The sequence below is a fragment of the Natator depressus genome, chromosome 9 (assembly GCF_965152275.1).
Source record: "Natator depressus isolate rNatDep1 chromosome 9, rNatDep2.hap1, whole genome shotgun sequence".
NCBI lineage: Eukaryota > Metazoa > Chordata > Testudines > Cheloniidae > Natator > Natator depressus.
Genome location: NC_134242.1, coordinates 81,271,489 through 81,287,992, shown reverse-complemented (window position 1 = coordinate 81,287,992; position 16,504 = coordinate 81,271,489). Strand labels below are relative to the sequence as shown.

The following is a 16,504-nucleotide window of genomic DNA, read 5'->3' as shown; positions in this document are numbered from 1 at the left end:
TGCATACTCTACAAGTGGAGGATTCATGACTGGAAGAGAATACTTTTTGGGGTTAAAATTGGGGTGTTTTAAGTGAAATAACTGGTTTGTGAACCTATAGATTGTACTTCTTTTTCTCAGTACTGTGTTTGCCATCTTGTTTTTATAGTTTTTGTAGATTTTATTACCTTCAGGACAACTTTTAAAAGAAAAATTCTTGATTTCCTAATGTCTTGAAACTCCTGAATAGTTTTTTCAGGTAATTTGAATAAAACTCGCCTTGGTTAGTGAATGTAACTTTTATTCTGGGTTTATATTTTGCTTCTTTCATTCTGTTTATTAAATAGTGTATTTTGAAATGTATTTCTGTATCTCTTCTATTATGATGTATGTGTTTTTCTCAATAGTTGAAAGAGATAGATGCTGGGAAGATTATCAGGGCAATGATATCTTATGTATGGCCCAAAGACAGACCAGACCTACGAGCCAGAGTTGCCATCTCTCTAGGATTTTTGGCAGGTGCAAAGGTAAGAAATGTTACTTCTCTGAATTGTGATGGCTGTTGCTGTAGCTCATTGCAGTCAGGAAGCATTAATGTTGCTGTTACTTTTGCAAGTAGACCTGCAATTTAGTATTTGTCATACTACGCATAGGTGTACATCGCATACAGCACAGGTATGCTGTTTCTATTTGTTGAGGTGCTTATAATACACAGATAAAAAAAAATCTGGGCCCAAGGGCTGGCCTGGGCATGAGGTTGGGAGGAACTAGTTGAGATCAAACACATGATTTGGATTGATCAGGTTAGTTGATTCCACAATTTTCTCACCGCTTAATCAGTTAAATTACGATAGAGTGTTTGTAAGTGCGGGAAGGGGTGATAAGAAAAGAATCACACATAGTGAAAGGGGTGAAGGAATGTGGGGAGACAGAGGATAAAGAGAGAGGCAGGGAAGTTGAGGCAGCAAGGAAGAGAACCAAGGTGTGGTACGTGATTGGGTTGAAACAGATTGGTGGCGTTGGGAGAATACAAGCCTTTGAGGGGCAGGGAGCTGGCATAGCACTTGATGGTCACAAAATGTAGAATTGAATATGGCAATTGAGTAATTTTGAACTGGCTTCATAAAGAACATGGAATTTTCCCTTAATCCTTGCAAGTTGGGCCCTGGGCTAATGACATGGAAATGCAGATAGTAGGAGGATTGCAATTCTTCAGTCATGTGGCTGAAAGCTACAAAAGAAAAGCCTTTGGCAGTGAGTGCATGATGCAGTATCTGGCAGGTGGGACTTTTTATTCACCGCCACTAGAAAGTTGTTGGCTTAGCTCAGCCATGCAGTAGAGAGAAGTGGTGGCATCCTAGTGTCCTGAGGCAGCTCCTCCTAAACTGGTAGGAAGGACACTTGCAGACCCAGTTCTTCCCTGTTGTCTTGCTGTGGGGGTCGGTGGAGCATAAGACTTTGCTGTAGCCCCCAGAAGGTTGATACTGTTGAATTTGCTTCACTTTGTATTAGTCTATGTGTATTGCTATATTCTTGCTGATCATAGTATTGTCCCTCATAAAAATTAGTTTAAAAGTAAAAGAAAAAACATTCAGGCCTATTACAAGGCAAAGGTAGTGATTTCACCTTTATTTTACTTCTTTTTCTGAGAGAATCATTTGAGTGCTAGACCATAGTAAATTTGTGTTTCCCCACTTCTAGGCTTTTTGAGACTTTGAAGCATCCTCACAATAAATATCCACCAGATTGGTGGAGAGTACAGTCCTAAATTGGCAGTAGTTTTGTAGGAATAAGGCAGAGGAACACATGCTAATTCTCTCCATATGTAGATTCTCTTGCCATAGAAAAAGATAAACCTCCTGTGACTGCTAGGTGTTGGGAAGCAAATTCTAATCTTTTCAGTGAAACTAGTGGCTCTAACTAGCTACCTACCGTCTGTGGACAATTATTTACCATACATAAGGCTAAAATTAGGCTGCAGCTGGGATAAGCTAAATTCTAGCAAATGGAAATAAAGAAAGAAAAGGTTTTGCTGTGCAGAAAGTCTCTGTTTCATGGCTTGTCTACAAGGAAAACTGACCGGAATAAGCTATTCTGCAACAGCTGTTCTAGAATAAGAGTATCCATGCGGGGAGTTATTCCAATCAATTTCCCCATCAAGACAAGCTCTTACTAAGAAACTGAGCTTCAGTGCTAAAACTGGCTAAATTAAGTATTATCTTATCAGCATTCAGCAACATGAAAGAAGGGTGGAAGAAACAAACTTGAGGCATAGCGGTGATAAAAGGAGAGTACTTGGAAGAGAAATCTGTTTGTTTAATTGAGCTGGAGCGAAGAGGCAATGTCTTGGCCTGTAGCTCTTTGTCTTACCAGTGACATCGATTACTTTTTCTCTCAAATGGCAGCATGATGTTTTCTACAATAGATGTTCTGTTTTCCAGTTGTTGTGCAGGAAGTTACTGATAACACAGCTGACTGTGTGCAGAGTATGGCATACGTGTATAGCTGAGACCCCTCCACCCCTTTTTTGGATGCCAGTGCATAACATGCAACAGTATTGAAACTGTGCTTTGAACTTTGGTAAACTGTGTTCACAACCCACTCAAAATACAGATCCTCGTAGCAGATGGCATGATATGCTGCAGGTGGAACAAGAGAGTAGGCCACATAGTGGTACTTACCTGGCATACATGTTCTTTGTTTTTGTTTAGGGGGTTATTCTGAATCCCCCTCCCTACCCTTTACATATCTGGCATGATGGCTCTCCCTATGTCTGAGGAATGCTGGCTGTGACTCCTTTTAAAACCTGTTAATAATAGTGCTTCAAATTCGAGCCGGAAGTGGGCTGCTTGAAGGTAATCTGAAGTATTTCCAGCTCCAAGGGCAGTACATCTCATAGACTTTAAGCCTAGAAGGGATCATCTAGTCTGACCTCCTGCACATTGCATAGTACAGTGTGACACTCCTAAGGGCTTGTCTACACTGCAACGTTGTCGACAAAACTTTTGTCTTTCATGGGTACTTTAAAAAGCCCCACCCCCATGAAAGACAAAAGTTTTGTTGATACAAGTGGCAGTGTGAACGCGGCTTTGTCGGCAGGAGCGCTCTCCTACCAACAAAGCTAACATCGCTTACGGGGCTGGAAGTATTTTGTCAGCAAAAGTGCCAACAAAATAACGGGAGAGAGCGTTCACACACGGTAAAAGCTGCATAGTGTAGACAAGCCCTAAGTCTGATCCCCTATATGGCAGCGTGGTATACCGCTTCTAGAAGGGGCTTTTCAGCTTGAGGTGTTCCAGATAGTTTCTTGTATGCAGTGAGATGAATTGATGCCCAGGATGCTCTGCCACAGTAGTTGAGTATTATGCACCCTTCTTGTTAAGTTCATGCATGCATCGATTTATGCCCATATTGCATAAACAGCAATATGCACAGTTTACAAAAGTGCCCAGTATTTACCTCAGCTCAACTAAGAGATCCTAATAAGTTGGGATTCTTTTTCCTTAATCATTCCATGAATATTGTCTTACTCACAATCTGAGATCAAATAAAACAGCCAGTGGCAATGACAAGCAACTACCTTCTCCCAGAATGAGTGGCTTCTGAGTAGAAAGAAAAATCTCAAATTAACAAATGCTTCCAAGGCTATTCTTTCATTGTGGCACCAACGGGGCAAAATACTATCCTGTTCTCATTCTCAGTCACAGAAGTCAGGTTTTTTTAGTGTGGAGTCACCAGTTGAGATTAGATTTTTTTATTTATTTATTTATTTATTTTTCTTATTTCATGCAGACTCTTGCAATACTTTTTGGTCACCCGTGGAGCTAGTTATCTAGTTTCACTGGTTCCCAGTTCAGGTTGTCTTATGAGAACAGAATATTTATTGTGGGTGGACCATCTTAAGACTCCATGGACAATTTCTCTCGTTCTTAATATTCATCCTAGTTGCCATATTCTGTCTCTACCAAAACTAGCTCCTGCATAGACTCTCACTGTGATGTCTCAGGTAGTACTAGCTTTCTTAGCTTCTGCCTTTTCCCCCAGCACTGTTAAATCCCTCCACCTTTTCCTCCAAAAAATAAATCAATTTGTATTTAATTAATCTGTAACCTCCCTGAACCTTATATAGGGGGGAAAAAAACATTTGTGCAACCTCTGCATTAGACTGTCTTGGAGCCCTTTGTCCTGTTTGTTCATGTGATCGCTTACTTGTACTTTATAATCTGTTTGATCAGAGATTAACGTGCATATTGTTACAAAACTCTATTAGCGTAAGAACTCTGATGTATCTGATTCCCATTATGTTAAGTGCAGACCTGGTTCACTTTGTCCACTATAAACTTGTTTGCTTCCAGAGAACGTGTATCCTTAGAATGGGTATTTTGTAAAGGCCAGTTGTTTGGAATGGGAAGGCAGGGAGAGTTGTGGGTTTTCCCAGTTTTGTTCCTTTTGAAATGTTCAAGTTCAGTGCAACTCAGCCACAAAACTAAGTAGACAAGGTTGCATTGTGGCTACTGAAGAGCCTACAGTTACAGCCTATCTCTGTCCCTATTTCAGGACTGGATTGCTTGTCACTGGAAAAATGATCTTGTTTTTGGTTCTTTTCGCTCTTCACATTTCTTGATTTTTAAAGGCTTATATTATATGCTCCTATAAAAATAATTATTTGTTCAGTTCTTCATGATTGGAGGACTAAAAGGGGCTGACAGGCAAAGATCTGCTCTGAAGCTAATAAGGCCTTTTTTCAGAAGTATTGTTATGTAGTCCTTTGATGTGTTTTAAATTCTGAATCTTTAAAACATCTAAACTCAGAGTGTCAGGTGCAACAGGGAGAGGGGGGAGTTTCCCTTATAAATAAATTTTAGATACACTGGATAACTTGCGCAAGGTTTTATGTGGTCCGGCATTAATTCCTACACATTCCCTCTCCCAGTTCTGTCTTCTGTTGCTTTGTGTGTTTGTTTTGGCTCCTTCACTTTCCTTTTCCTCCTCCTCCTTCCCTCTCCATCTCAGATGCATTAAGTATCCTTAAGAGCCAGATTAAACTCATGGATTTGACAAGAATCCTGTCACCTCTGTCAAATCTGCAATTTTTTGGCCTCTTGCTCATGGACTCAATATGCATTATTCATGAGCTGGAGAAATCTTTCACACTATCTGTATTTCTACTGACTGTTAATTTTCTATGTTTGGGGGGAAATGGTTTGGCTAAAAGGGCAAGGAACAGGTGTTGCATGCTGATGGAACTTACAATGCATGTTACGTATATCTACCTCATAAATCAGGTTTGTATATGGTCCCCATTATGGTAGTATCTGAGCACCTGCTTTTGTTACCTGAAGTCAGGTGGTCTCATTAACCTCTTTCTTCAGAGATCGTTTGTTTTTTGAGAAGTCTGAAGTGAAATATATTTCAACATTAATTCCCTGTCCCCTGCTGTGGAAAGGGGAAGTTTCAAAGCCCTCAGCTTCAAGTAGCCCATAATTTCTCCTCCTCCTCCCCTGTTTCTAAATCTATCTTGCAGCACTGTATCACAGCAACTGTTCCTCTACAAGGGTTGGTGCTGTTTCTGCTCCTTGTGACCACCAGCGGAGTTGTCACTGAAGTGCAGAAGTGGGGGAAAGGAGGGTCTTCAAGCTGGTCGAGAGATAGGGGCTCAAAGCTCACTCATCTGCACATAGCGCTTTGTGCTGCCACTTGACCACTACACTGACTGTGTTTTAAATTTCCTGGGTACCAGACTTGACTGGTCCCTATCTGGCATGGTGTATCCTATGCTCTGCTTTTTATATACAAATAGTACAGACCCCTTTGGTATTGCAGGCAGCTCTAAAGCTAATTTATAACTAGATCGAAGTTTCGAGTTAGACACAATGTTCAAACAGTTATCTAGGTTACATAGACTTATATGTGAAAGAAGGGTTAACCTTGGACCGTTTTTATCACGTTACTTGATCTCAGTTGTTCTCCCATCATCATTATCCTCTATTAAGAAAAGAACAATGGAATGCACAAGACACAAATGTGACTGTTTCTGCCCTAAAGAGCTTACAATCTAAGATCAAAAGAGAAGACAGGATGCACTGGGGACTGGATAGGAGGAAGTAATTTGGATTTATTTATGTTAGTGCCGCAAAACCTCTTTTGTATGCTTTTCTGTTCTGTAGATGGTGCTGTGTTGCCTTTAAAGTAATACAATCTTATTTTAAAAACATTTAAACCTTATTTATAATTTTGTAGTTGAGTATTAACTGCTACCCTGAAACTTGTGCTTAATTGTACAATTCTTACAGGCTCAAATTAAGCAGCAGTATAAAAAGGGGTGACTTTATTGAAGCCATACCTGCTTACATCATCAGTGAATTTGGACCACAGCTTTTATTTCAAAATTTGTGTGGTAAAAATATACAGATTTCTATGACTGCTTGGGTTGAATCCTTTAATAAGAATTATTCTCACTAGTTTTACCATTGTGTGAAAGCTTGAAGTGTGTACATTTTGCATTATAAAAATAAAATTAACAACCAATCTCTTTAAAAAGAGATGTTTCTAAAGAGTATACTATTTGAAAGTTATGCAAGAAAAGAATTCTGTAGGAAGACTCTTCAGTTTTTTTCCTGAGGGATCGATCCCATAGGGGGCATTGGTACTTGTAGCAATGCAAAAGTTCAGAGAACATATAAAGATTAACTCATCTGTTTATCTGGTAGAGATGGCTTCTTTGGTACAGAATATCCAGATTCACTTAGAGCTTTTGAATTCTGTGCCAGCAAATCTAGGCTACTAAAGAAGTAGATAAGTTTGTCTAGAATGTAAGAGATTGAAATTTAGTTCCCGCTATGTGAACATGATCTCATGTTGGCTTACCACACTGAGAAAAGACTCTTTTTTCTTTCTCTCTCTCTCTCTCTCTCCCCAGTGAGATTAACAAATGTCTTGATCTAAAACAAAACAAAAAAACCCAAATAAGGTGATGTGAATATAGACTGAGTTGATTATGAATGAAATGCAATACCATGCTGCCTTATTCTTCAAGTTTCACCCTCAGGGAGTCAGAACAATGGTAACCTGAGGCACACCTTTACATTTTATTAAAACAGTCTTTTGGGTTGAATCACTGTACATTAGTGTGAAAGAATGCAAAATTGTATACTAATCTGTTGACAGGTGCAAGTTGAGAACTGCAGTATAAGGAATAAACTGTTTTAGTTAGAAATAGAACTGCAGAGATTGTTTTAAGTGTACTTTAAAACATCATACAGTGTAGCCCATGGAAAAGTAAAATCCTTGCAGAGGGATTTGTAAGAATCTGCAGCAAATCAGGGCAATCTACATTACAATTTTTTTTTCATTTTTACTGAATAGGGTCTCCCAGGAAAACCTGCATTTTACAGTGGTGGTCATCACTGTTACACAGATGGTATAATACTGTGCCTTATTAAGAACTAAATACTACAGAAAATTGAGTTTCAAGACAAGTAACTCCAAAGGGAGCGACAATATTTTTCTGTTTGTCTGAAGGGTATGTGTGGAAATTTGGACTCCAAAACTATATTTCTACTTTAAAGCTTCAAAAATCTTTAACACATCCCCAGTTCTTCAGGGTTGTTGGTTTTTTGTTTATTTTTTAGTGCATCTGAAGTTTATCTTAACTACAATGACCTGTTTATTCTTTCTCTGCCAGCTACTGGAGAGGTCAGTCACTATAGCCATTTGGGAGATATTGTTGGCTTTTTGCATACAAGTTGAGTTTGCATCTTTATTATTATGAAAAATTCCACAATTGCAAACTATTGGAAAGGGAGAGGTTTCAGAGTAGCAGCTGTGTTAGTCTGTATTCGCAAAAAGAAAAGAAGTACTTGTGGCACTTTAGAGACTAACAATTTATTTGAGCATAAGCTTTCGTGAGCTACAGCTCACTTCATCGGATGCATTCCGTGGAAAATACAGTGGGGAGATTTATATACATAGAGAACATGAAATAATGGGTGTTACCACACACACTGTAACCAGAGTGATCACTTCAGGTGAGCTGTTACCAGCGGGAGAGGGGACGGGGGGGACCTTTTGTAGTGATAATCAAGGTGGGCCATTTCCAGCAGTTGACAAGAACGTCTGAGGAACGTTGAGGGGTGGGGAATAAATATGGGGAAATAGTTTTACATTGTGTAATGACCCATTCACTCCCAGTCTCTATTCAAGCCTAAGTTAATTGTATCCAGTTCGCAAATTAATTCCAATTCAGCAGTCTCTCATTGGAATCTGTTTTTGAAGTTTTTTTGTTGAAGAATTGCAACTTTTAGGTCTGTAATCGAGTGACCAGAGAGATTGAAGTGTTCTCCAACTGGTTTTTGAATGTTATAATTCTTGATGTCTGATTTTTGTCCATTTATTCTTTTACGTAGAGACAGTCCAGTTTGACTAATGCACATGGCAGAGGGGCATTGCTGGCACATGATGGCATATATCACATTGGTAGATGTGCCGGTGAACGAGCCTCTGATAGTGTCCCCTGAATGGATATGTGGACACAGTTGGCAATGGGCTTTGTTGCAAGGATAGGTTCCTGGGTTAGTGGTTCTGTTGTGTGGTGTGTGGTTCAGGTTGGGGGGCTCTCTGTAAGCAAGGACTGGCCTGTCTCCCAAGATCTGTGAGAGTGATGGGTCGTCCTTCAGGATAGGTTGTAGATTCTTGATGATGCATTGGAAAGGGAGTGAGAGTTGCTGATTTGGTGCCCAGTCCTGCACTCCTCACTAGCAGTAAGAAGCTTATCATGAGCAAGGAATTAAGGATCGGGCCTTCTGTCAGAATTTGCTATGAGCTAACCAATAAAAAGCATCTAGATATTCTCTTTTCTGGATTATCTATATCATGCTGTATTTTGGGTTTTTTTTAACAATTAAGATTTAAGCAAATTATGGTTCCTTTTTTAGAAGTAAAAATAATAACCCATACGAAATCCCTTGAATCCTATCAAAAACTGGCACCTTCAAAACTCCATTTTTCTTCCAGTGGACAGACTTCTATTGTCCCCTTTGCTAACAATTTTTATCATTGTAAACTTTTCCAACGTCGGATGTTTTTAGTGTGTGTTGTAAAAACCTATTCTTAAACTTGTGCTGCAGTGCGAATTTATCCCTTTTTACTGAAAACTTTAGTGTTCATTGCTTGGATGTCTGGTTAGTCTGTACAGTCCCTAACACAATGGAGCCCAATCAGGATTAAGGCCTCCAGATGCTGTTACAGTACTATGCATTTGGAGTGGAGAGCTGGAGTTTTTGTAACTGAAGAGGGGCTGATCTGCTTTATTTACCTATCACCTCTCCTGATACAAACTATATAACATACACTGAAAGTTGATAGGTGATCTACCTGTAAGATTAATTTGTTTTTCATTGCCTTTTTTTTTTCTAGTTGCAAAGCATCTATGCAAAGTCAGTTCATTGTAAAGGTATTTTAACATCTGGCGTGTGTTAAAGATATTGAGTCGTAAGGCATCTGTTCAGTTGCTAAGAAACTCATATATCTTAGTTTGAAACCTTCATTGTTAAAAGCAGTTTAAATCCCTGAATAATTTTATCAGTCGGAGATAAAATTAAGGCTGTTGACAGTAATGTCTTTATCGTTGGTATAAATGAATGGTATAATAATGGAACATTAACAAGATTTGGGATATTTGTTTTCTTAAGCTTTACAGAATCTTCGCATGTTTTAGCTCTTAATGTATGCAAGTGAAAATTCTGAAGATAAATCCTTTATCAACTTAACCAGCCTTTTTCTTTCTTATATGTACAGGAAATTCCATTGTTTTCCCCCTCTTACATAATATTCAGTAGCATACCATATATGCTATGATTTGAATATTTCACGACAGTGACATGTTATGTAATGCATTTGTAGATTGTAAGGGAACTATATTGCATTACTGTGGAGAATCATTAGATTAACCTTGGTAAAAAGATTGAACTTTGAAATCACCTTGAAAATTGAGAGCACCGTATAAACAAGAAGTAATATTACTGTTGGACAAAACAAAGGGCCGACCTCTCAACTTTGTTTGAAGTCAGTGGGAATTTCAGGTGTTTAACATCTCTCAGAAACTGGTCCAGAGTTAACTATTTTTTTTATCAGTAGCTCTTCCCACTGACCATTTCCACTGTGTTACCTTGCAGTATTTGTAGCAAAAATTCTTTAATAATAGAATATCAGGGTTGGAAGTGACCTCATGAGGTCATCTAGTCCAACCCCCTGCTCAAAGCAGGACCAGACCAAGTACCATCCCTTATTTTATTTTATTTTTGCCCCAGATCCCTAAATGGCCCCCTCAAGGATTGAACTCACAACCCTGGGTTTAGCAGGCTAATGCTCAAACCACTGAGCTATCCCTCCACTGTGCAGTCTTGATACTTTACAGTCTCTGTTTTGCCATTGTTTGAATGAGTCTTCATAATGAATTCAAGTGTTTTTACAGTAAACCATTTAGTTAGGATGAAAGCTGAGCCAGTGGGAAGCATAAAGTAATCCTTCTGTCTTGGAAGGTCAAACTTCCTAATGCGGAGAATATTATTTTTGAAACCAGGAGAGCCATCCTACTGGCACTAAGTGGTTAATAACCAAATGCAATAGTTGTAGTTAATTCAAGGGAAATATGTATACTTTATAAATAAACATTTTAGCACATCCTAGGTAATTGCTGTTTTTATGCTTTTAGGGCATGAATATAGTGGTTCCCTTCATGTTTAAATATGCAGTAGACAACCTCAACCAGATGTCTGGAAACATGCTGAACCTGAGTGATGCACCACATACAGTTGCAACCATGGCAACAGCTGTTCTGATTGGCTGTAAGTGTGATTCCTTAATCTGTCGACAGGTGTTGACTTTCTTCAGTGAGGTTTTGGAATATTAGAGCTCATGACCTTTTTAGCTGCGAAGCATTGGAGATGGTTATTCTAATATTATATTTTCCTACTTTTGTTGATATCCAACCTTCTGTGGCCTTAGTTCTGTTACCCCAGTTCTGAAAAAAATGGTGCTTATAGAAATTATTTCCAATAATGAATCCTCCTTTAACAAGTTGACCCACCCCAGTACATTTATACAAACAACAGCCACATTAAAAATGAATAAACCCCAAAAGTACATGAAATCTTGGAGCAATAAATGCTATGATTTACCCTTTGCATGAAAGCTGTCGTATATAGGGGAGGAACAACATCTTCTGTCATATTTCTTTATCAAGGCAGTTTTGGAGTTGAGTAAAATAAGTGACTTTAAAAAATGTTCTTTTATTATCCTTCTTCAGATGGTGTGTCAAGAGCTGGGGCTGCCTTATTTAATGAAGCTAGAAATGCAGTATTTGGGAAAGTGGCCCAAAATTCTATCCGAAGGATAGCAAAGAATGTCTTTCTCCATCTGCATAACTTGGATTTGGGTTTCCACCTGGACAGACAAACAGGAGCTCTGTCAAAAGCTATTGACAGGGGAACAAGGGGCATCAGCTTTGTGCTGAGTGCTTTAGTATTTAATCTGGGACCCACTGTGTTTGAAATGGCACTTGTGAGTGGAATTCTGGTAAGTGTTACTTTTTCATGAGGCATCCTGTAAATTGGAAGGATCATGTCTCACTTTTTGGAAATAATATCGAACGTTTAAGTGTTTTGCAACAAAACTTACTAAATAAATACAGCATTTGCAAGGCAGCTGTACTGAAAACTTAAAGGAGAGCACACTATCAGTTTTAAGCTTAGTCATTTTAAACTTGTTTGTTTTAAGCTAACTTTAGGAACAATACATGCCTCTGAATACCCTTCTAATTTGTAGTTTTTAGTCACATTTATATGGTTTTTTAAAAAATGTTTTTTGTCTCTCCTGTTGTATGGAAAAACCCACGAAGTCAAAAGGGCAAAATGACTATAAATAAATTTGTGTCAAATGCGTAAAGTAAACAAACTGGATGAATATAGGAAAAAAGCTATGAGTTTTCAATTTAATTTTTAGCCCTTTGTCTTCAGTAGTATTTTTTTTGTTTGTGTTGTCCCTTATCTTGGATTGTTACATGAATATTTGATTCTACACCTTACAAACATTTTTGTTTAAATAATTTGATTAAATGTTTCAGCCTAGAAAGTTGTGAATTTTTGTCTTGCTATCATTTGATTATATCCACCCTGCCAGAGACACCAGCCTTGATACCCCATTCATCTGCGTCTCTCGCAGCCTTCTATAGCCTTTCTCTCACACTGTCTCCAAAAGCTATGCATACTAAGAGTGGGTTACAGTGGGAACATCCTTCCAAGGCCACTACTCTGTCAGTCAAGACTCACCTTTTTTGCAAAGCCTTCAAGAAATTTGCAAACTAAGACACTTACTTTATTCTATTAATACAAAAAGTTTTAAAAGCCCTTCCTTACCATTTTGTGCACTAGCCCTTGCTGAGTTGTTTCATTATCTTATTGATGTTACCTCTGTCCTTCCTTTGCCAACTCCCTTCCTGTTACCCTGGTTAGATCAAGCCTGATATTAATTTATAAACTGTTCAGGGCAAGGCCCATGTCTTTTTTTTAATCTGTTTTGGGAGGGACCTACCCAACTTTTGGATGCTCTGATACTTTTGAAATAATATTGGTGTCCTAAGTTGTACTGACGATTAGCATTTTTTCCCCTCCAGTATTATAAATGCGGTGCACCATTTGCATTTGTAGCCCTGGGGACACTTGGTGCATATACAGCATTCACGATAGGAGTTACACAGTGGAGGTAAGGCATTCCTCAAAACAGGTCAGGATTTAAAGATTATTCTTCTCACTGCAACCAATACTCTTTGACTGTGAAAACCTTTATTTTACAGGACTAAATTTAGAATAGAAATGAACAAAGCAGATAATGATGCAGGTAATGCTGCAATTGACTCGCTGTTAAATTATGAAACTGTGAAGGTAAGACATTAAATCTCTTTTTACCATCTTTAACACTATGGTATACAATATAATTACCCACTAACATCTATATATTCAAAGTGAGTTTAGGCATATTCAGTTTGAGAGAGCAACTTTTAGTATCAACCCCTGTTCCCTATTCTCCTTCATTTTTTGGTTTACAATATCCTCCACTTTTTGGAACTCCAGCTCCATTTCCTGATAGAATCATAGAATATCAGGGTTGGAAGGGACCTCAGGATGTCATGTAGTCCAACCCCCTGCTCAAAGCAGGACCAATCCCCAACTAAATCATCCCAGCCAGGGCTTTGTCAAGCCTGACCTTAAAAACCTCAAAGAAAGGAGATTCCATCACTCCCTAGATAACCCATTCTAGTGCTTCACCACCCTCCTAGTGAAAAAGCTTTTCCTAATATCCAACCTAAACCTCCCCCACTGCAACTTGAGACCATTACTCCTTGTTCTGTCATCTGCTACCACTGAGAACAGTCTAGATCCATCCTCTTTGAAACCCCCCTTCAGGTAGTTGAAAGCAGCTGTCAAATCCCACCTCATTCTTCTCTTCTGCAGACTAAATAATCCCAGTTCCCTCAGCTTCTCCTCATAAATCATGTGCCCCAGCCCTCTAATAATATTTGTTGCCCTTTTGTTGCGGTTAAAACAGTATCTAAAGAATGATAAAGTCTGGTGAATAACTTATTCCAGCTGTTCTCCAATTTTTCCTGTCTGTGGGAACACTTTTGTAAAAGAGAGTTCCTCACATGGATTATCTCCTGTCATAATCCCCCAATGCATGGACCTCAAATGTGTTATGCTGCAGGAAGACTACCATGAAGGGACATGAAAATTATTGGTAGTCCATGGACCACAGTCTGAGAACTGGATGCCCAAGCTAATTTCTAAACTGATGTGCAAGAAATGCTTCTTTGGGCATTTGTAGAAGCAGAAAGCTGGCCTGGGGGAGGTGTGTTGTTTTTTGGTGTTTGCTTCCAGCCTAAGTGAAGTGAAGCCATATGGTCACACATTTAGACCAATAATATGTTGTAAAAACATAGTTCTCTTAAAATGGATAATGGTCTCAACTAGGTAGTGTGAAAACTGTGTGCAGGGATTGACAAATCCATTCCTCAGTGACAAGTGGGAAACTTTCTGTAGTGAGTGCTTGAGCCAAAAATGACAATTTCTGCAAAACTTTAAACTTTCATTTTAAAACAAAACAAAAATCCCCTATCCTTCATGGTTGCAAAAACCATCTTCTGAATGTAAACCATTTTGATGGTGTCTTTCTGAGCCAGTAGATGGACAATTCTAGTGCATGTGCACTGTTCCGAACACTGTACCTCAATCACAGTATCTGCATGAAGAAGAGTAAATAGCAGCAGTGAAAAGGGACCCGCACAGATTCCTGTGGCAGCCCCGAAACTGCCCAGAGTCATATCAGTTTCATGCTTCTACTGCTGTGGAGAAGGACCCATAAATGGAGATTGGATGAGGAGTAAAATCATGAGGACCTTGCCATCCTCACAGCATTAGGGAAGTTCTGGCAGATAGAGAAGATGGTCAACCAACACAAAAGATGAAGCACCTGAGCTAGGTCCAGGAACAGCAATCTGGTGAAGATGCCAGGTGGGCTCTGGTCTTCTCACCAGGTCATGGCCTTGGCCCTTGCTGGTTGGGCTTCTGGGCCTCACCTTTTGGACCTGTCTCTGGGTATTAGAGTTAATGTCACACCGAGTAGATATCTAATAAATTTTTGACTGATGTAACATGTTACAATGAATCTTATGTTTAGCTAAAGTACACTGACTCTAGTACATTTTTAAGAATGTCACACCTTTCTAACTTTATCTATCTTGTAGTATTTCAATAATGAAAAATATGAAGCCCAGCGATATGATGGATTTTTGAAGACCTATGAAAATGCCTCACTGAAGACTACCTCTACCTTAGCTATGCTGAACTTTGGGCAAAGCGCTATATTCAGCGTTGGCTTAACAGCCATTATGGTGCTTGCTAGTCAGGGAATCGTTGCAGGTAATTGATCTGACTCTAAGTAAAATGCAAGTTCCCTTTTGCATTAATAACTGAACTGGATTAAAGTATTTTAGAAAGACTGATACTACTGCTTCTGATGCTGTAATTTTGAATTCTTATTGTTTTGGGGATGGATGTTTCATTCTATTTTTTGGTAACGTTTTCTTCTAGTTTTTCTCTTTTTCATGTAGCTAACACTCTAACTGAGCTATCCTTGCCAGTAGTAAAACAAAATTCTAGAACAACATAAAACTTGGCTGCAGGATAACGTAAGATAACTTATGCTTACCTGTATTACTGGACTGCAGGCATTTTGAACTAAATGCAATTTTTTTATCACATTTTTGGTTTTGACTTCTGTCACAATGACAGTGGTTTGTTTTTTTTAATTCTTTTTATCCCACTTTGTTTAATTCTTTTTGTTGGACATGGACATATCTAGCGTTTGTTTTATTGCTGGGATAGTGGGTGAGCATTTGCCTTCTCATCTGATACCATTGTATCTTCATTCTGTTGTGTATGTGTGTGGTAGTGAGACATGTGCTTTAGAAACTGGTTCTCCTCTTTAAAGGAGGAGACCATATTATACTTGCAAATTCACTGACTCTAGAAGGTGAATAATCACTTGCATCTGTGACATTCTTAAAGTTAAATACAAGTATTCAGCAATTTAAAAAAAAAATCCCAATCTGGAGTACTAACTGTATGAAAACCCTGTTCTGTTATGTTGTTTACAGGGCAACAGAAGCTTTCCATCTAATTGTCAGAATATTGCTCCATTGAAAATTATGACCATGAATTTAAATGTTAATTCTCTGTTAATGCAGTTCACACTTAGGGGCGGAGGGAGAGATCTTTTCTTGGACCTCCAATTTGAGTTTACAGAAAAATCATAGGACTGGAAGGGACCTCGAGAGATCATCTAGTCCAGTCCCCTGCACTCATAGCAGGACTAAAAGTATTATCTAGGTCATTCCTGACAGGTGTTTATCTAACCTGCTCTTAAAAATCTCCAATGATGACGATTCCACAACCTCCCTAGGCAAATTGATTGCAAATTGATTGCTTAATTATTTCTTCCATTATCTTTCCTGGTACAGAAGTTAAGATGACTGGTCTGTAATTCTGTAATAGTCCTTATTTCCCTTTTTATAGATTGGCACTATATTTGGCCTTTTCCAGTCTTCTGGAGTCTCTTCAGTCTTCCATGACTTTTCAAAGATAATTGTTAATGGCTCAGATATCTTCTCAGTCAGCTCCTTGAGTGTTCTAGGATGCATTTCAGCTGGACCTTTGAATATATTTCTGTTCAATGTATTTGGTACTGAGTTCCTCATAGTGTCACACAGTATCCTAGGTGTGGTCTCACAAGAGAGACATAGAAAATTTCTGTTCCCTCTCTGGTCCATGAAATGATGCCCCTATATGTAGGTTCCACTGGTTGTTTCTTATCTATATTTCTAAGGTCCTTTAGAACTCATTGAAAAGAGAGAAACAGCGGCGTTTGCAACATCTCCCAGTCTAGAATTTTCTGTGATTTTATAACTATGCTA

The 16,504-nt window shown here is 38.7% G+C and overlaps 1 protein-coding gene across 1 annotated transcript in view; it reads left to right on the top strand.

Annotated features, from left to right (window-relative positions):
• Positions 1-16,504, top strand: part of ABCB7 (ATP binding cassette subfamily B member 7) — a 69,229-nt gene that overhangs the window by 31,783 nt on the left and 20,942 nt on the right. The window contains exons 4-9 of the mRNA XM_074962441.1: positions 387-506; positions 10,691-10,823; positions 11,285-11,553; positions 12,650-12,738; positions 12,830-12,917; positions 14,777-14,951. Coding sequence (XP_074818542.1) covers positions 387-506; positions 10,691-10,823; positions 11,285-11,553; positions 12,650-12,738; positions 12,830-12,917; positions 14,777-14,951 — 874 coding nt within the window. The remainder of the gene's footprint in view (positions 1-386; positions 507-10,690; positions 10,824-11,284; positions 11,554-12,649; positions 12,739-12,829; positions 12,918-14,776; positions 14,952-16,504) is intronic.